This window comes from Anabrus simplex, chromosome 10, assembly GCF_040414725.1.
Source record: "Anabrus simplex isolate iqAnaSimp1 chromosome 10, ASM4041472v1, whole genome shotgun sequence".
Classification (NCBI taxonomy): domain Eukaryota; kingdom Metazoa; phylum Arthropoda; class Insecta; order Orthoptera; family Tettigoniidae; genus Anabrus; species Anabrus simplex.
This window is the reverse complement of record NC_090274.1, coordinates 16,582,566-16,599,924: the sequence shown is the minus strand read 5'-3', so window position 1 is coordinate 16,599,924 and position 17,359 is coordinate 16,582,566. Positions and strand designations below refer to the sequence as shown.

Below are 17,359 nucleotides of genomic sequence, written 5' to 3'. Positions count from 1 at the left end.
CGTCAGATGTCGCTAGCAGATCATAAGAAAGTATTTATTGTAGCCAATGGCCATATATATAAACTGTAGAATCAAAATTATACAGGAAGAGCTTAAAAAAATATGAGTTTATTCACTTCGTAATTTGGTCAGAAATTATATTCTTTGAGTACACGGGCTATAGCAGTCTACGTAAATATAGTCTACAATCGTTCCTATACCGCTTTGCACTTTCTCGATTCTCAGCAGTGTTTTGTCAATGCGAAGTGCATTCGTGTTTGATACTTCCCTACTTCCGTTTCCTTTCAAGCAAGATGAAGTAAGTGTGCGTTGTGTGATTTTTGCAGTGTTGTTTCATTGTATCCGTGTGGATATGAGTAATCGAGTGGATGTTTCATTTATAATGTGTTATTTTGGATTATTTATTATGAAATTGTCTTGATTTCGTTTACAGGATCGGGTTGTGTGCTTACAGTGGGTATAAAATATACCCTGGCCATGGCAAGACCATGGTTAAGGCTGACGGTAAGGTGAGTAATGTTTTTACAATTCTTGTTAAAATGTATGAAGTGAAAGCTTAGAATATTAGCTAGTACATAAATTATTGTCTTATGCACTTAGTCTGATCTCCCTGTTACAATTTGGTGCGTTGTTATAGTGTGACGTTGAAATGTTTAATGTTGCAGACATTCACCTTCCTGAATGCCAAGTGTGAATCCTCCCATCTAATGAAGAGAAATCCCCGAAAAGTAACATGGACTGTACTGTACAGGTAATAAAATTGATTATAGTTTGCCTCGTTGAAAAAATTTAGAAATTTCACGTCAGCGTCCTATTCATTGCGGTTGATTGAGTAATCGGGGTGCTATCGTTTTCATCAAATTGTATTCGATTTCGCGTCTTTGCTATCTGTGATGAACCGAAATAATCTGTCAATCCACTGAAAAATGTGATTAAATCAAGGGTTTTCTGAGGTAGCATTCCTTTTTTAATAAGTGCACTGAGTAGCAAAGAAATGCAACAGTTCTGTTTGTTCATTCATTCTGAGTATTGTGCAGAATGTTATTTAGAGATTATTTATTGCCCTAAAATAAGAGAGTGGTAGATGAAATCACCTGAAATATTTAAGTACTGAAGTACTGTATGTTGCTGTATTAATTCTTCTGAAAAACAATCAATCTTGATGACAGTATACAGGGTTTCTAGGTTTTTCTCAGTAGTAAGCGACGGCATAGCCCTAGTGTAGGCACTCGGTAGAAATATAGAAAGCGGCACGCAAGAATTAAAACATAAAATATTATTTTAAATGCTGCTATTCTCACCTGAAAATGATTGTGGAAGAGGGATGTGTTCAATACGCTAGCTAGGGACCAACCCGCCCGCCCCTAGAAGTACATTTGCTTTTATAACCAAAAATACTGTTTTAGACGCCATACTCCATTGCTTTTATCGGTGATTGGTTCACGTATGGAAGAGGATATCAATGACACCTAGGATGAGGCCGAGATTGTGTTACCAACCATTGCAGGAGAAAAAAAATTATGTAGCGGCCAGGGAAGTTTGAAATGGCCTCGGCGCAAGATATAAAGATCATTTATTAGCTTTAAGGTATTTTTGCACCTCGAGGCCAATCTCTGTCTTGAGAACAAAGGCTCTTAACTATGGCCGCGGCGCATACTGCCCGCACGGTAAGATAAAACGTAATTTAGTAGCTGTAACCTATCATTTTAAATCCAGGCCAAGCTCTGTCATGAGAACAGTGGCAGGGAGCCACACTCCCTTCGAGAGGCTCTTAACTATGGGCGCGGCGCATACTGTCCGCACGGCAAGAAAAAAGTCATTTAGGGGTTCTGAAATGCAAGAAATACTTCACAATAACCTCACTTTTCCTGAAATCATCCTACCAGGGGGCATAGGCCCCTAGACTCCCTTTGCTGTACTGAAATAATGTTTAAAATGCAAGAAATACATCACGATAACCTCACTTTTCCTCAGATACTTCAAAATTTATTAATCATTACACTTCACATAATGGAGAGGAGGGTATAACATACACTTAATGAAGAGGAGGGTATTAGTTCGCCAGCGGGCTTAAAGAACTCGTGCACACGAGTATCTAAGGGAATGTTTGACTTGCATAAGAACTCTGCCAGATACCCAACAAAGTGCTTTTTTTTCCCTTCCAAATCCTGGAACTGACGAACTCCCATGCTTCATGTGGCGCCACCTGTTTTCAATGTTTTGCGTGTGAACAGGTGGCGTATCATGAGGCATGACCCTCCTATTGCGCCTGTTCACACGCCCGCTCCGACCGCTGTCTATAAATTGAACAGAATGGTTTACCTGTAAATGTAGGAAACCTTCGTCTTCCAGGCAATCGTATGCCTTCCAGCAGTCACTAATGATTACACTTCCTGGCAAAATCCAGTCTTGAATGACTGCAAGCAAGGTCTCTTTGTTGCATCTTTCAACACGCATAATAAAGAAGATTTTGCAGTTGCCCCATTCTACACCTCTAAACGCCCACTGTCCCTCAGTGTGCCGTCCTCTGTGGTATTTGGATTTCCCGAACTTACTTCGACGAAAACGTCGGGACCACCAATTTTTCGCTTGTTTGTGTGTACCCAATGAACGCACACTTCCCGACAAAAACTACACCAAATAGTGTTTGAAGAGAAACGTAATTCTTGCTTGATGAAAGGAGTGATAGGCTTGGGCAGATTGCACCAAAGGACAGATGCGTGCGCTGGAAAATGTAACCTGTTCTGAACTGTTGCCAACTGTTAAGGAAATGTCCAGCGGACTGTTGCGAAATTTGTTTTAGGTTACAACCACTAAATTACATTTTTTTCCTGCCGTGCGGGCAGTATGCAATGGGGGCCACTGTTCTCATGACAGAGCTTGGCCTGCATTTGCAATGATAGGTTACAGCTACTAAATTACTGAAATTTGTTTTAGGTTACAACCACTAAATTACTTTTTTTTCTTGCCGTGCGGGCAGTATGCAGTGGGGGCCACTGTTCTCATGACAGAGCTTGGACTGCATTTGCAATGATAGGTTACAGCTACTAAATTACTGAAATTTGTTTTAGGTTACAACCACTAAATTACTTTTTCCTTGCCGTGCGGGGAGTATGCGCCGCGGTAGTTAAGAGCCTCTCGAAGGGAGTGTGGCCAGGGGCCACTGTTCTCATGACAGAGCTTGGCCTGGATTTGCAATGATAGGTTACGGCTACTAAATTACATATTTTTCTTGGTGTGTTTCTTGCTGCGTTTTTATTCTGCGCGGGTTGGTAACGGAACCAGCGAGTTATGAATTATGGGAGTGACGTCGTGTCGGCCAATGGCCAGTGGTAGCACCCTACCCTAGGCACTCCAGTATATAACACACAACTTTGCGAAGAAATATATATGAATTGTACCTTAAAATCCTTTTAGAAGAGAGGTGTTCATTACCAATGCCAGGGACCCACCAACCCGCCCTAAAATGTATCTTTACTTTTATAACACAACAAAAGTTTTTACGCGCCATCGACCATTAGCCGGCCAGGTACGAGCACGGCCATCGGCCAACATCACGTCCTTCCCATAATTTGCAACTCGCTGGTTCCGTTACCAACCCGTGCAGAATAAAAACGCAGCAAGAAACACACCAAGAAAAATATGTAATTTAGTAGCTGTAACCTATCGTTGCAAATCCAAGCTAAGCTCTGTCATGAGAACAGTAGCCCCCGGCCACTATCATTGCAAATGCAGGCCAAGCTCTGTCATGTGAACTGTGGCCCGCAAGGGGCCACACTCCCTTCGAGAGGCTCTTAACTATCACCGCGGAGCATACTGCTCGCACGGCCAGAATAAAAGTAATTTAGTGGTTGTAACCTAAACAGAGTGCCAACCTTAGAATTGGATTATCAGTAATCGCCTCCGCTCCCGAGAAAAATTTACAGTCAAGTCCAAAGCATGCTCCTTCCTTATCGATAATGACACCCCTTTCGCCCTTCCCTCTAGTAATCTATTCGAAATTATATCATATTACACAAAATTTGCACACAACCTGTAAGTTCTGTGATAAAACAGGTAGAACTTCATAGGCTACACCGCTAGGATGATTACATAAAATGTTACTTTAAATGCTGCCCGTTCTTTGTAGCTTGTTTCTTACGCAGCAGCTGCTTTTCAGTGTAGTTTTTTGAAGCATCCTTCTCACTGTGATAACATAAGCGATTCCAGTGCAGGGGTACGATGCGCAAAGGTATCACCGAGATATCACTATAAAATTTGTCACAAATGGAACCTAGCAATTGCTTTTACACATATCAAGTGAAAAATTCCTGGCACATTAAGAAATATTTCATTTTTGGAGTATATTATGTATGCGTACTTTACCACTTTACAAGTACATTTGGTGTTACGCTCACAGTGACACACGTATGTCTTTTGTCTCACACGTTGAACAATTTCGTGTGTAATGTCTTTGTTCGCTGAAGTTCTTTGATCACGACGAGTTGTGGACTTGTGCCCTAAGTGATTCATTAAGTTATTTATTGGTCCAGGGATCATGCTACTTCGGCAATAGCTTAAGGTCTTGTAATTTAACAATAACCTGTTCATTTGCCTCATCGAAAAATGAATACTGTTCACCTCCATTTTGCTTTTTGAACTAGCCGCTCTACTCATAATGGACAAAGATAATGAGAATCCACAGACATAGCACTCGCATTCCTCGGTGCTAGCCCTGGACCTCCAGAAAAGAACAAAAGACGGCATCAGCAGCGGAATACGACATAAACCAGTCCTGCCTACAAGCCTTAAGTATGTTTTCATATTTCTCAAATAACGACGGTATTTCTTAATGTGCCAGGAATTTTTCACTTGATATGTGTAAAAGCAATTGTTATGTTCCATTTGTGACAAATTTTATAGTGATATCTCGGTGATACCTTTGCGCATCATACCCCAGTGCAGATATGCTTAATGTAGGCCCCACTTCATTCTCAATCTTTCTGTCAACTGTCAGGTACACTTAATACAGCAAATACAAGATTACTGAGGGATTCATAGTGGAGAAGAGCAGCGCCTGAGCTCCTTCATTCACAATGAATGTTACAATGCTTATAGGTAGCAAAAGGAAGTCACGATCGAATAAGTATCCTTGCCAACTCACAAGCATTGAAACGAGGAGGATTTAGGAGAAAGGCTCGAAAGGATTGATTATTTTTCCTTTCTCTTTCCCGTAGAAAATTATTTTTTCGTGATAATGTCAGCTTTTCCGTAATAATTTCCCCTTTAACCGTAATTCCGTAATCGTGGCGTGAAACCCGTAATAATTACGGACAATCCGTAATAGTAGGCACCTCTGCCTAAATCAAATTTCGCAACAGTCCGCTGGACATTTCCTTAACAGTTGACGGCAGATGGACGCTTCTATCGGCAATCCCGTTAACTAAAAATAAAAGAGCATCACCGGCCGCGGAGCTTCCATGTACAGCAAGTGGAGTGCCTACACTAGGGCTATGCCAGATAAAATAAAATATATCACTTAATGATTTATACTCCGTACGGCTCTACTTCTAAATTGACGTTTTAGCAGATTTTGGCTCTGCCTGGTGGTTATACGCTGAAGCATAGACATCCAACCAATCCCAAGCTGCCATTCATATCGATTTATATCGGCAGAGCACGATCTCGATACTTAGTTGCCAACTCTAATATTTACATTCGCCACGTGGTTAACCTATCTCGCTCAGCGTGTTTGATATTCGGTACGGTTCGCGATCTTTTGCATTTTCCTTCAATATTTAGTGTGTTTTTCATATTGTTGGAGGGTTCCAGTGACTGATCAGTAGAGTGTTCCCTTTGTAGGCCATAACCTCCTTTCTGTGCCAGCCATTAGCCGTTAACGATGTGTTATTTCCTCATTCTCTTTTATTGTTAATAATATATTCTCTTACAGTGCCAGATATTGTTAGAAAGTGTAGTTCTTGTGAATTTGTTTTCAATCCATATTCATTCGTTTTTCTGAGTACTGTATCACAATTTAAAAGGGCTGTTTACCGCGGTCATATTGCATCAGCTGTTCTTGCAGGCCTTCGAGCATAGAAATAGATAGAGAGGGCGCTCCGTATGTTTCTACCGGCCAAGCGTGGCACCAACATCAAGCTCTGAGCGATCAGCTGATGTAGGGCAAAACAAGGCGGTCTTCCATAAGAACAGCATTGCGGAGTGTTTTTAAATCCTGATTTAAGCGAGCTCCTTATGATTAATTTATTTAAACTATCGAAGATGGTGATAAATGCAATTCCCTAGGAATATTTCTGTTCCTTTTTGTATGAAAAATTTTAAGTATCATTTTATATGTGTGATATTCTGATGTGTTTATGTATCAGTTAAGCGGTGCGGTGACGTGAATAGGTCTCACACGTTGTTAACTTATTTTAGTTCTCCTAATTTCACAAGTTTAATTTTTCTCCGTAATATTCGTCTGAAATAGTTATTTTTAAAATATTTTCACAGTGCTGTAAATAATAAATTCAACAAAACATGTCAATAACCTGTTTCTAATAATGCCGATATTATGCTGGTTAAGCCTTATAAATCAAGAAACGTGACCGATAATAACGCAATCGTCCCCACTACACCTATAATAATTACGGCCAAAGAAAGTTTGAAATTACCAATACTTAATGCAGGTGATAACCTCAAGGTTCTGTTATTAAAGAACAGCTGTCACCATCATCACACTTATTCACAGACCTTCAAATTTAGTTTACAGATGTACATTTAGGCATGATGATAGCTATTGTTTTACAGGGCCTAACATCTAGGTTATCAGCCACTATCATGCATGAACGCACAAAGAACAACCTACCATCTAGGTTAGCAGCCACTATCAGATATGAATAAGTACACACACATCAAAAGTTGTTCAACTGTTCTAAATACTCAAACTATAACTGCGTTAGTTAAGCCTAATGAGATGTAACATTCACAAAACCATCCTTAAAAATGTACAATAACATAATTTACAATATGATGAAAGACAGGAAGCCATGTAGGCTACAACTCACCAAAACAGCTGCAGCCAGTTAATACACAAATGTATGATAGAACACAGGAAACAAATATTTACATGTAAGTTATTCACCATTCTTCTCCAGGCTGAAGATCAGGAATGTTTTGAAAACCAGAGAACTGTATGTCTTCACAATACTGTCCTAAATCACTGATGATTGATCAATATGTACTTGTTCAATACACTTCTTACTTTCTTTCTGTCTCTTTCCTCATCTACCTCAGCACATTCATGTCGCATTCTAGAATTGACATAACACTTCACAGTTAACTTAACCAAGTCCATTTCATGGCTCTGCGATGGTTCTTGCTAAAGTAAATGGTCCTTCATACAATAAAACAAGGTTCCATTCACTGACCTCAACAAACTTCCTTGCTCCTTAGTACATTGATATTTCTGAGTGCACTTTCAATCAACGTACACAACACTATCACATCTTAGGAGGGCACGATTAATCCCTCATCTCCAGAGTACACCTTCTCTTTGATTAAAGTGTAGTCTGTGTAGTTCTCTCTGGCACTCCTCAGAGCACTCAAGCATACTGCACATTTGATAAGGCATTCCACCTTCCTCACCACAAATCCAGCAATATATGTCTCAACATCACTCACAAACGGGGACAAACCAGGCTTTTTCTATGCAATTTTAATGTGTTACAAACATAAAAAACACGTATTTTTGTTTATGTGATAAGTTACTTGAATCTGCTCCTTTTACCTCATGTTGAACCAGTAATCTTTTGTATGCAGCTTTAAACTGAGCAGCAGTAGGGTTATTGTTATTATCACCACCTCTCCTAATGACAGAGAACAATACGGTACCTCCAAGTAGTCCTGACTGAATTTGTACAATAACAAGTATTTCAGTTTATGCTGCTCACTGAGTAGGCCTACTAAATACTTATAGAGGCCAAGGGAACTTCTTATGCACACCAAAAATCCAAGAAATCCAATCTTCTTTCTTGAGTGGAGAACAGAAGAGTCTAATGAACTTGATGTTAATAGCTGCATGATTATGATTCTGCCTTGCTGAGGAAATCCTTTATAAAAACCTCTGTTGAGGGAGACAATGTGCACTTATATCCCTTTTGTTCAAACTGTCAAATATGTTATTAAAAATTTCTACAAATTCAGCTGTAGCTTCACAATCTTTAAATAAATCATACCCTGAATTTTTCAAACACCTGAGTTCCTAAGCCACACTGTTACTCAAAGTTGGGGCTGCTAATCTGACTTTCACCTTTTCCAATTCCCAATTAATATGGCACTTATGAATCTTAGTAGCAAGCGTTAATCCCTCTTCTAGTTGTATGTCCACTAGTTTTCCTACATATGTCCATTATATGGCACTACCTTCACTGTTAAAAATTGTGCCCAAAGAATTTCTCACCAATTTCAGCATGTGGCACACATCTAGAAAAATAAACACTGGCTCTTTCATCACTGGGTGCTCAAATGAGGTTTTCTCATTGGCTTGGTGAATATCCAGGCCCAGAAATGTTACCATTTACAAGTTGCTGGCTGCCCCATCAAACTTTAAACTGACTACATGAATACCAGTGTCATGCAATATGGTCAGAGCAGTGGTTAGTAAATTTGCCTTATCTTCTCCTGACAAGCTATCAATTAAAAAATAAGCTATGGGAACCTTCCAATGGTCATTGATGGCATTTACCAGAAACACAAGGGCCTCCTTTGCTTCTGGGAGTGAACCATCATCAACATCAGCCCCCATGTCCACATAACCACGTGTGGCCTTTCCATCCCATTCTATCTTTTTCTGATGGACATTTCATCAGTGATAAGGCTACAAAGGACAGGTTTACCTGTGGCATTACCTTCTTCCACTTTAAGCTTTAGAGCTTCTTTTTTGCCGAGCTCGATAGCTGCAGTCACTTAAGTGCGGCCAGTATCCAATATTCGGGAGATAGTGGGTTCGAACCCCACTGTCGGCAGCCCTGAAGATGGTTTTCCGTGGTTTCCCATTTTCATACCAGGCAAGATGAAGTGCAAGGGCTGTTTCGACTTTTAGATGGCTTACGATGCCTGGAATATTTGTTCAGGTGTCTTGGACATTCAAAAACAGTCGGAACTGATCCTTTCAGAGGAACTGGATGGCTAAACCTCTCTTTGTCGAAGCAGTTCGGTTCAAAATGTTTTGAACAAAGTTTACTAAATTTTGATGGCTGAAAACCCTCTCCATATTTATGGCCCATTTCTTCAGCAATTCGGGATCCGAAGGGAAACTTAAATAAGTGAATAACATAATCAGTTATGCTTAGAGGGTGATATCCACCAATTGATCCCACAATAACCCATTGTTAACCCCCTCCTCCAACATTTATATCTTACATTAAATAAATTATGATGTTACTTCATTTGAGTGGCTTGGGACATATTGACCATCATCCCCTTATGCTCAGGTGTTTGTTGAATTTGTCTGGTAACCTTGTGTATGTAACTAGTTTTTAAGGTCTAGGATTCAAGTAGGGGCGGGGGGTTGCTTTAAACAAGGTACCATCCCGGCATTTTCCTGGAAGGAGTATTGGAAAACCCGGACATCCGGCTCAGCCGCGTGGTCATGGTGCGCGACTTACGGCTGTGCTGTGAGGTCCAGAAATAAATTTATGCTACCAGGAAAAACGAGTATGTCAAAAAAGTTCCAAGTAAGATAAGTCCACGATGTAGTTATAAGTCAGAACAAAACTATATGCAGGCCTACTTAGGCCTAATATTTCATTTGGTCCCAACGGTACAAGTAAACATGTTAATAACATCTATGCGAAAAGAGTACAAGTCATTTTCTGCCTTATACTCGTTTTCCTTGGCAGCCTAGATACTGTATGAAATCAAGGCAGTGTATTTTGAGTTACAGATTTTAATCCTTGCCCGTGAAAAGATATCTTACTCCCCTTTTCAAATCTCTGACTGCAATGGTAAGCAGAGCAAGATATGACAATTTTTGCTATATTCTTTCAGACTGGTGTACTTCACTTATCACATAAACGAAAATACGTGTTTTTTATGTTTGTAACACATTAAAATTGCATAGAAAAAGCCTGGTTTGTCGACAATGAATCCTTGAAATCGCTCCGCTTACGCCGATGGCCCGCGCAATTTACGATAGGTGCCCAACATCAGCTGATTTGTATCTTGGCGCCACGTTCTGCTGGCAGCGCCCCCTCTATCTATTTGTATGCTCGAAGTTGCAGGCGTAGCGCGCTGGCAACAGAGGGAAGGCGATGCTCATTTGTTTTGCGAAACTTCAATTTAGAAATAAGGCCGTGCGGAGTATAGGGCACAAAACGAATGAGCAACATGAAGAAAAGACACCTCATTAATTCAAACAACTTCATTGAGCAAAGACATCATTCACGAAAGTGTTAGACAAAAACAAAACACGGAAGCGCTGCGACATAGCAGAAAGAATAGTTGTAAGATAATAAAGTAGGCATCCATATTATTCTATACAAGTAAAATATTTCGTACTACTAATTTACTGCAGATTTTACACTTTATTTGAGTAAAAGCAATTATCTTCCATTTGAGACAAATATTAGTGACATTTCGTGGATCCAATTTGTTCAGGTTACTAGTTTAATATGTACCAAAACCAAACAAATCACAAATTAACTTACATCTTTGACCTATTTTTCTACAGTCACAAAGTTTCTCAACACATTTCTCCCATTGTGGTATCAGTTTCAATATGCCCTGTTCGTAGAAGTCCATTTGGTTGGAGTATAGCCATCTGCGGACTGCTAATTTCACTTCCACATCTGACAAACTGTTGGCCAGCCAGGAAATTTTTGGGGACCGAAGAGATGAAAGTCAGACGGTGCCAAGTTCGGACGTGTAGTGGATGCTGGAGCACCTTCCACCCAAATTTGGAGAGTTTCTCACAAACCGGAGCAGCAATGTGGGGAAGGGCATTGTCATGAAGAATTTTGACACCATCAGCGTTATTGTATGGCATTTGTCACGAAGGGCACGATGCAACTTAATCCAAGTTTGAATGTAGGCTGCAGCATTCACCATGTTTCTGTGTTCAGCCAAGTCCACTAATAACACATGTCCCAGAACACTGTCACAAGCACTTTAATAGCAGATTGAACCACACTGAAATTTTTTCATGCTGGCTTACCAGCGTGATTCTACTCCATGGGGCCCGGTGTAAGGTTGCACACGACAGTTGGTCGTTGTTGGTCACACTGCTTTGGCGCACGAAGCAATGTTGCCACCGCAACAACAGTTGATTACATGACACAGGAGTTTTTAAAAACATGGGAGAAGTGATCGTGATGATGCACAATACAAATGAAATCGGCCAACAAAATCAAATTTTCAACACCAATTAAGTTTAAAGTAATAAAATATTTCGTCACCCAAAATTATGAGATAAATGTACTACGAAGTTCTTATTTTTGCAATTTTAGAAAATACAGAAGAAATCGGCGGACAAGAATCTCACTTTAAATACACCAATAAATGTTAGAATAATATACACCGGTGCTAACACAAAAGGTTTCAGGTAAAATCTATAAAATTTGTGAAAATTCAGAAACTTTTTTTTCATACCTGATTCACAAAGGTAGAAGCTTGATACCCTCCAGGTCACTACCGTCACCTTCATTGTCGTCATCGTCTAGGCAGATCGTAAACTCCTGACAGTCGCTGATGATGCCATATATGGCCATTGGCGAGTTAATATTGCGACATGGTTAACTTTTCTTCCTCCAGAAAGCTGCATCCATTCGAGCAATAATCTCCTAGAACAGTCCTTCCACTTCAGTAATACTGAAGGACTTGTTACTAGTGTGTACATGTTTTACTTCACTCCATACCGTACCAACTCAATTAGGTTGAAGTGACAGTGGTACGGCGGCAATCTGAAAACCTCGTTGCCTTGTTCCTTCGCTACCTCGTCGACTAATTTAGTCATACATGCGCTGGGATATTTCTTTACTGCAGCCATTCCACTAACAGTTCTTTATGTGCGCTCGAAGTAGGGGTCTTATCCATTGTTATGGATTGATAGGTGTATTGTCCATAACAGTGACAGAAGGGGTTTTGAGCTGTAATAATCGAACACTTGTTTTCGTATTGCATCTGCCTGGGAAGAATTAATTCCTATTACAGGAGATAGCTTAATTTGTTTCTTTCCCGGAGTGTTGTGAAACAAGTCCCTACTATCAGTTCCGTTTCTGCTACTACTACGTTCCCCAGTCCCTTTTTCCTTCTTTTCTTGGAGGCAAACACCTGTCTGAATCACAGTACCTGTACCTACGCTTTGAAAGCTCTAATATTTGACATATGCGTTCCACAACTTTATTTGCAGGAACAGAGAGGTTCTCGACACTAATTCTAATGCCTGACTATTAAGGGCCACTCCGCGGCGCAAAGGATTTTCACTTTGCGGTTCATGACTTGTTTCCATGATATCGCACTGCATTCGTTAAAATAAAATTTCAAAATTATCTCACAAAGGAAACACAACTTTCATAAACACGCGAATCACACCTGACCATGTGCTAGCGGCGACAAACAAAACGGCAACATTTCAGTACGGTAGTCAAGTTAGTTATAAATGGCACCACTATACTACCCATATTGCCAACAACAGTAAACTGAAAATAGTTCGTATTTATTTTGTGGTTACATAAAATCATCTTCATGGCTCGCTTAAACCTTATAATATTCTTTTAAATGCTCATATTTATATAAGCAAATAAAATATTATAAGCAGTAAATACGAATTAACATGAATAAAATGCGTAACTGTATCTGACAATAAAAGTGATAGGTTGGCGATTCTGATTGACGGGTGACGTTCATTTCATTTTTGTAGTGGTGCCAACATGAATTACAACTGTCAAGTGCAACCTTGTGCTGGCCCACCTATAGAGGCTTGTCCCCATACGACGGGCTTCCTGGCTCCATCCTATGGCCTAATGTAGAGAATTTGGGCAGCCTTATGTATCGCTCTACTGCATCAGTCGCGAGATGTAAACTAAGGACAGACGTTTTGTGTATACGTGTATGTTGTGAAAACTTGGTAATGTGGGTGGAATTATTGTTCTCTATTGTATGCTAATGAAATAATACATCGCCTCGTGTACATTCCCGATATCCTAGAACTTTAATTTATTTAGTTATCAGGTAACCAAATGAACAGACAAAAATTGAAGCAACTTTTTGTACATCTGATCGGATTATACGAAGCATGAGCAAAAAATTTTAATTGTTGAGACAAAAAGTATTTCTATAGATAATGGCTGATGATACAGAATAGCATTTATTGTGTTATTATTTTGTTTCTGTTGACAGGCGGAAGCACAAGAAAGGTCAGGAGGAGGAGCTGACCAAGAAACGTACTCGCCGCACACAGAAGTTCCACCGAGCTATCGTGGGTGCTTCCATCACTGACATCATGGCCAAGAGGAACATGAAGCCAGAGATTAGGAAAGCTCAGCGGGAACAGGCCATCCGGTGAGACACATTCCTTATATCAGTGGTGCAGATGAGCGTATTGTCTCATCATTTTTCAGGAAGAACTCTTATTTACGTGTTTTCGCTGTGAAGCAATTTCATACATTTTATTTAAAGATTGTAATCTTTTGGCAATTTTACAGTCACCCTACATGTGCATAGTTACTTGACCATAGTTTTGAGACATTTCATGTCAATCTTACAGAGGAACAACTGGCGAGCTCAAGTGTTGGCATCTTCTGTAAGTCAAACATGATGGGAAAAGAAGTTATCTTGAACAAATTGTTCAAAGATTGTGAAACAGAAACTACAACACTGGAGGAAGAATTTAGAAAATACTTAGTGGTATGATTGTAAAGTCAACTTAATCAGAGCTACAGGAATTTCAGGATTAACTTGGGAAGAATAGGGAATTGAGCAGAGAAAATGGTTTTAAGAGTGACTTGAATCACTGCAATAGAACCAGCTGTTATGCCATGTACAGAGTTCGGCTCATTAGTTGCTGTGGTATTCTGGTTGCATTGACCTGCTGTTAGCAAACAAGGAATGCCAACACAGCAGTTGGTTCTATTACTGTGAAATTTTTCATTAGCGTTGACACCTGAGATATCAACCACACCATATCATTTTATGGTACGTTTGCCTTTTCTGAAGTCTTCACATTCCTAGTGAACTCTTGTATGAATTTATTTTCTCCCCCTTGTTGGGTTATCTTTCTGGAGTAGTGTGGGGAGTTTTGACTTGAGAAGATGGAAGGATTGGATTTCCAAGTCACCTTTGTGGCATATAAAAGTTATTTTAACAGATTCAAGATGTCTTTGTGCACATCTCGCCCTTTCGAGAATGTTAATTGCTTATGTAATCGAGGTATTTATTTTTCTTTAATCTTCTCTTGATTTTATTATTGCTTTGTTTTGTGCTCGCCATGGTTGGGTTAGAAAGGCTTCCCTCATTACGTGTGTTTCTAATTTATTTGTGTTAACTTTGATTTTCCTTTACCGATTCACTATGTTTGCTTAGAGAACAGGTGATACGGATTTGTGTGTGTGTGATTGTTTGCTGTGTGCCGTCTGAGACCTTCTACTCATGTCGCTTCATTAACATTCCGCTTGAGCTCATGTTGTATTATCGCGTTTTCTATAATTCATGTCCACTACATAGACTTGGTATGAATACAAGCTAAGAACGCGATTGGCCTGTTTCTGTATGTTTAGGTGTTGGAGACACTTCATCTCTTTAAAATGGACCACTTTCTGGTTCGTTTTGTCTGAGCTGGAGAGCGGTTGTTTATTTTGTTATGTGTTGTGCGTTGACGTTCTTATGCATCCCTTTATTCAGCGACCTAGCCCCTTGGTCTCTGTGTGACTGTGGGTGGTTCTGACGCTTGGATCCGTAATACCTTTTGTGTCTGGTTTACTTATTAATTGTTCGTTTCACATTGCTGTCATTGGTTTTCTTTACCTATTTTCTAGTTTAATATGTTTTATTCTTTGCGGCATGGCTTTCCATTTACCTTGGTTGTTGTGCGTGAAATCATGGTAACTTCCCCTTTTCTCTTTGATTTAAGTTTTTGAGCTCGGTGCACCCTTCCCTCTTCTTCCGTTTTAAGCTCTTTTACTTAATGATAATGTAATCTCGGGGAATGTAGATTTTTATTGTTGAGAGCTTTATGTCTTTCCTTAGGAATTGAAAGGGAGAATGTTATTATAAGGTGCTGTTACTCCCTAAACTTAATGGTTGTTTAGACCTGATGTGCATAAAAGAAATACAGTAAAACCTCGTTAATTCGAAGTCATTGGGACTCAAAAACCGGACTTTGAATTACGTGATTTCGAATTAACCGCCAATTCGCAATTCAGAAGTACCAACCCTTGCTGTGTTACAAAATATTCTATGGCCCGTTACTGCATGCAGTTAACCTTGATTCACAGTTTATACCCTTCAAATGCCATGAAAAAAGAACTATTTCCAAAATGTATCCAAGAAGGTGCATTTACAGTATCCAAGTAATGCACTCGGATATCTCGCTGGCAAACATAACCTTACGCAACAAAAGAAAGAAGGAAAAAAAAAGCACGATTCAAAGACGAGGAGAAATCTATGCTGGCTCCCATGTGCAAGTGCTTTATTAATTGGATTACTATACTTTACCCATTTTAGATGCCTTGTGTTTACAAAGGAAGTACCCGATGCCCTTAAAATCGAACTTTTCTGTGACTCTATCCTTGTACAATTTCCCGCCATGGCACTTCTCTCGTAGGCCTACTTCAGAAATGTAAACAATTGCCGCGTCACAAAGGATTCTAATACCCATTAATACATACAATCACCTCGATTCACAGTTTAAACCTTTCAAGTGCAATGGAAAAAACTATTTCCGAAATGTATCCAACAAGGTGCATTTACAACGTTCAAATAATGCACTTGGATAAATCAATGACAAACATAACCTCGCGCAACGAAAGAAAAAAATCACACAATTCAAAGAAAAGGATCCATTATACCGGTCTCCCTGTGCAAATGCATTATTTTTTGGATTTCTGTACTGTTTCCATTTGTAGATGCTTTGTACTAGCATGGAAAGTGAGCGACGTCCTTAAAACATTGTGGTTTATCGAACTTTCCTTTGGCGAGGGGATAAAGTTTCTCGCTTCCATCCCACGTGCATTGCAACATACTACTATGACCCATTTAAAACCATAAGACCGTTTGGGCTTGCATTAAAATAAAGCAATGCAGATTCACCGGCAATGACATATTGTTACAAGTGATGAAAATCATTTTTCGTCCGTATTGAAAGTTTCATAAACTGTATATAGGATAATATCTTTTGTTTATTTCCACCTATTCAATACATTACAAGAAGTTGGCATTTATTTTAAAACATTATTCAGATGAGACATGTTTCGCCTCTCACTTTGAGGCATCTTCAGTCATTATCAAAAACCTTATTATTTTACCAGGCATCTGGTTAAAGATATTCAAAAATGTGTTTGATGATCATAAGAGAGGTAAGATTTACGTTAGTTATAAACATGTACATGAAGTAACTAGAAATTCAATATATAGATAAAAACATATGTAGTTCTTTGTTGAATAGGACTTGTTTGATTCTACTATAGTAAGAGAAGGTGGCTTGGAGCCGTAGTCGTTAATAGATGTCTAATACATAGTGGAAGGCATAAAATATCAGTTCTAAGAGAATATACATTACATTCAAATGATACTAAAAACTAATGGATTCAAAGGTAGTACATATAAAATGTTCAATGAAATAACTATTGATCTAATAAAATGATAAACACATATGTAGTTCTTTGTTAATTAGGACGTCGTAAGATTGTACGGCTTAAAGCCGTAGTCATTAATAGATGTCTAATACATAGTGGAAGGCATATGAAATCAGTTCAATGAGAATATATAATACAAACATTTGATACATTAAAAACTGGTAGATTCATAAGAGGTACACTTAAAAATGAAGGAGTCATGTGACTATAAAAGACAGTTGATGGCTTAAAGCCGTAGTCAAGGTTTGAAATGTAGGTCAAATAACTGCTAAATATATGGTAAAAAGATATAAAGTCAAAATATACAGCTTAGTATAAAAAATATGAAGGAAAAACATTCCAATTGCTTGACAAAAGTTACTTGACGTTGGCATGCGTATGTCCGTGATATTTATTGGTCAACATTTCGTAGGTTATATTAGATTTATTCGGCAAGATTGCGTTGACAAGAAGTTCACCAGATGTTTATAGTTGGCCTAATTTGTAAGAAGAAAGTTGCAGAGATGATGATGGGTGGAAATTCTCAACGT

The 17,359-nt window shown here is 39.1% G+C and overlaps 1 protein-coding gene across 1 annotated transcript in view; it reads left to right on the top strand.

Moving 5' to 3' along the window:
- Window positions 1–226: 226 nt before the first annotated feature.
- RpL24 (ribosomal protein L24) overlaps window positions 227–17,359 on the top strand; it is a 33,756-nt gene continuing 16,623 nt past the window's right edge. Inside the window, exons 1-4 of the mRNA XM_067154441.2 lie at window positions 227–298; window positions 434–509; window positions 666–751; window positions 13,378–13,539. Coding sequence (XP_067010542.1) covers window positions 294–298; window positions 434–509; window positions 666–751; window positions 13,378–13,539 — 329 coding nt within the window. The 5' untranslated portion in view covers window positions 227–293. The remainder of the gene's footprint in view (window positions 299–433; window positions 510–665; window positions 752–13,377; window positions 13,540–17,359) is intronic.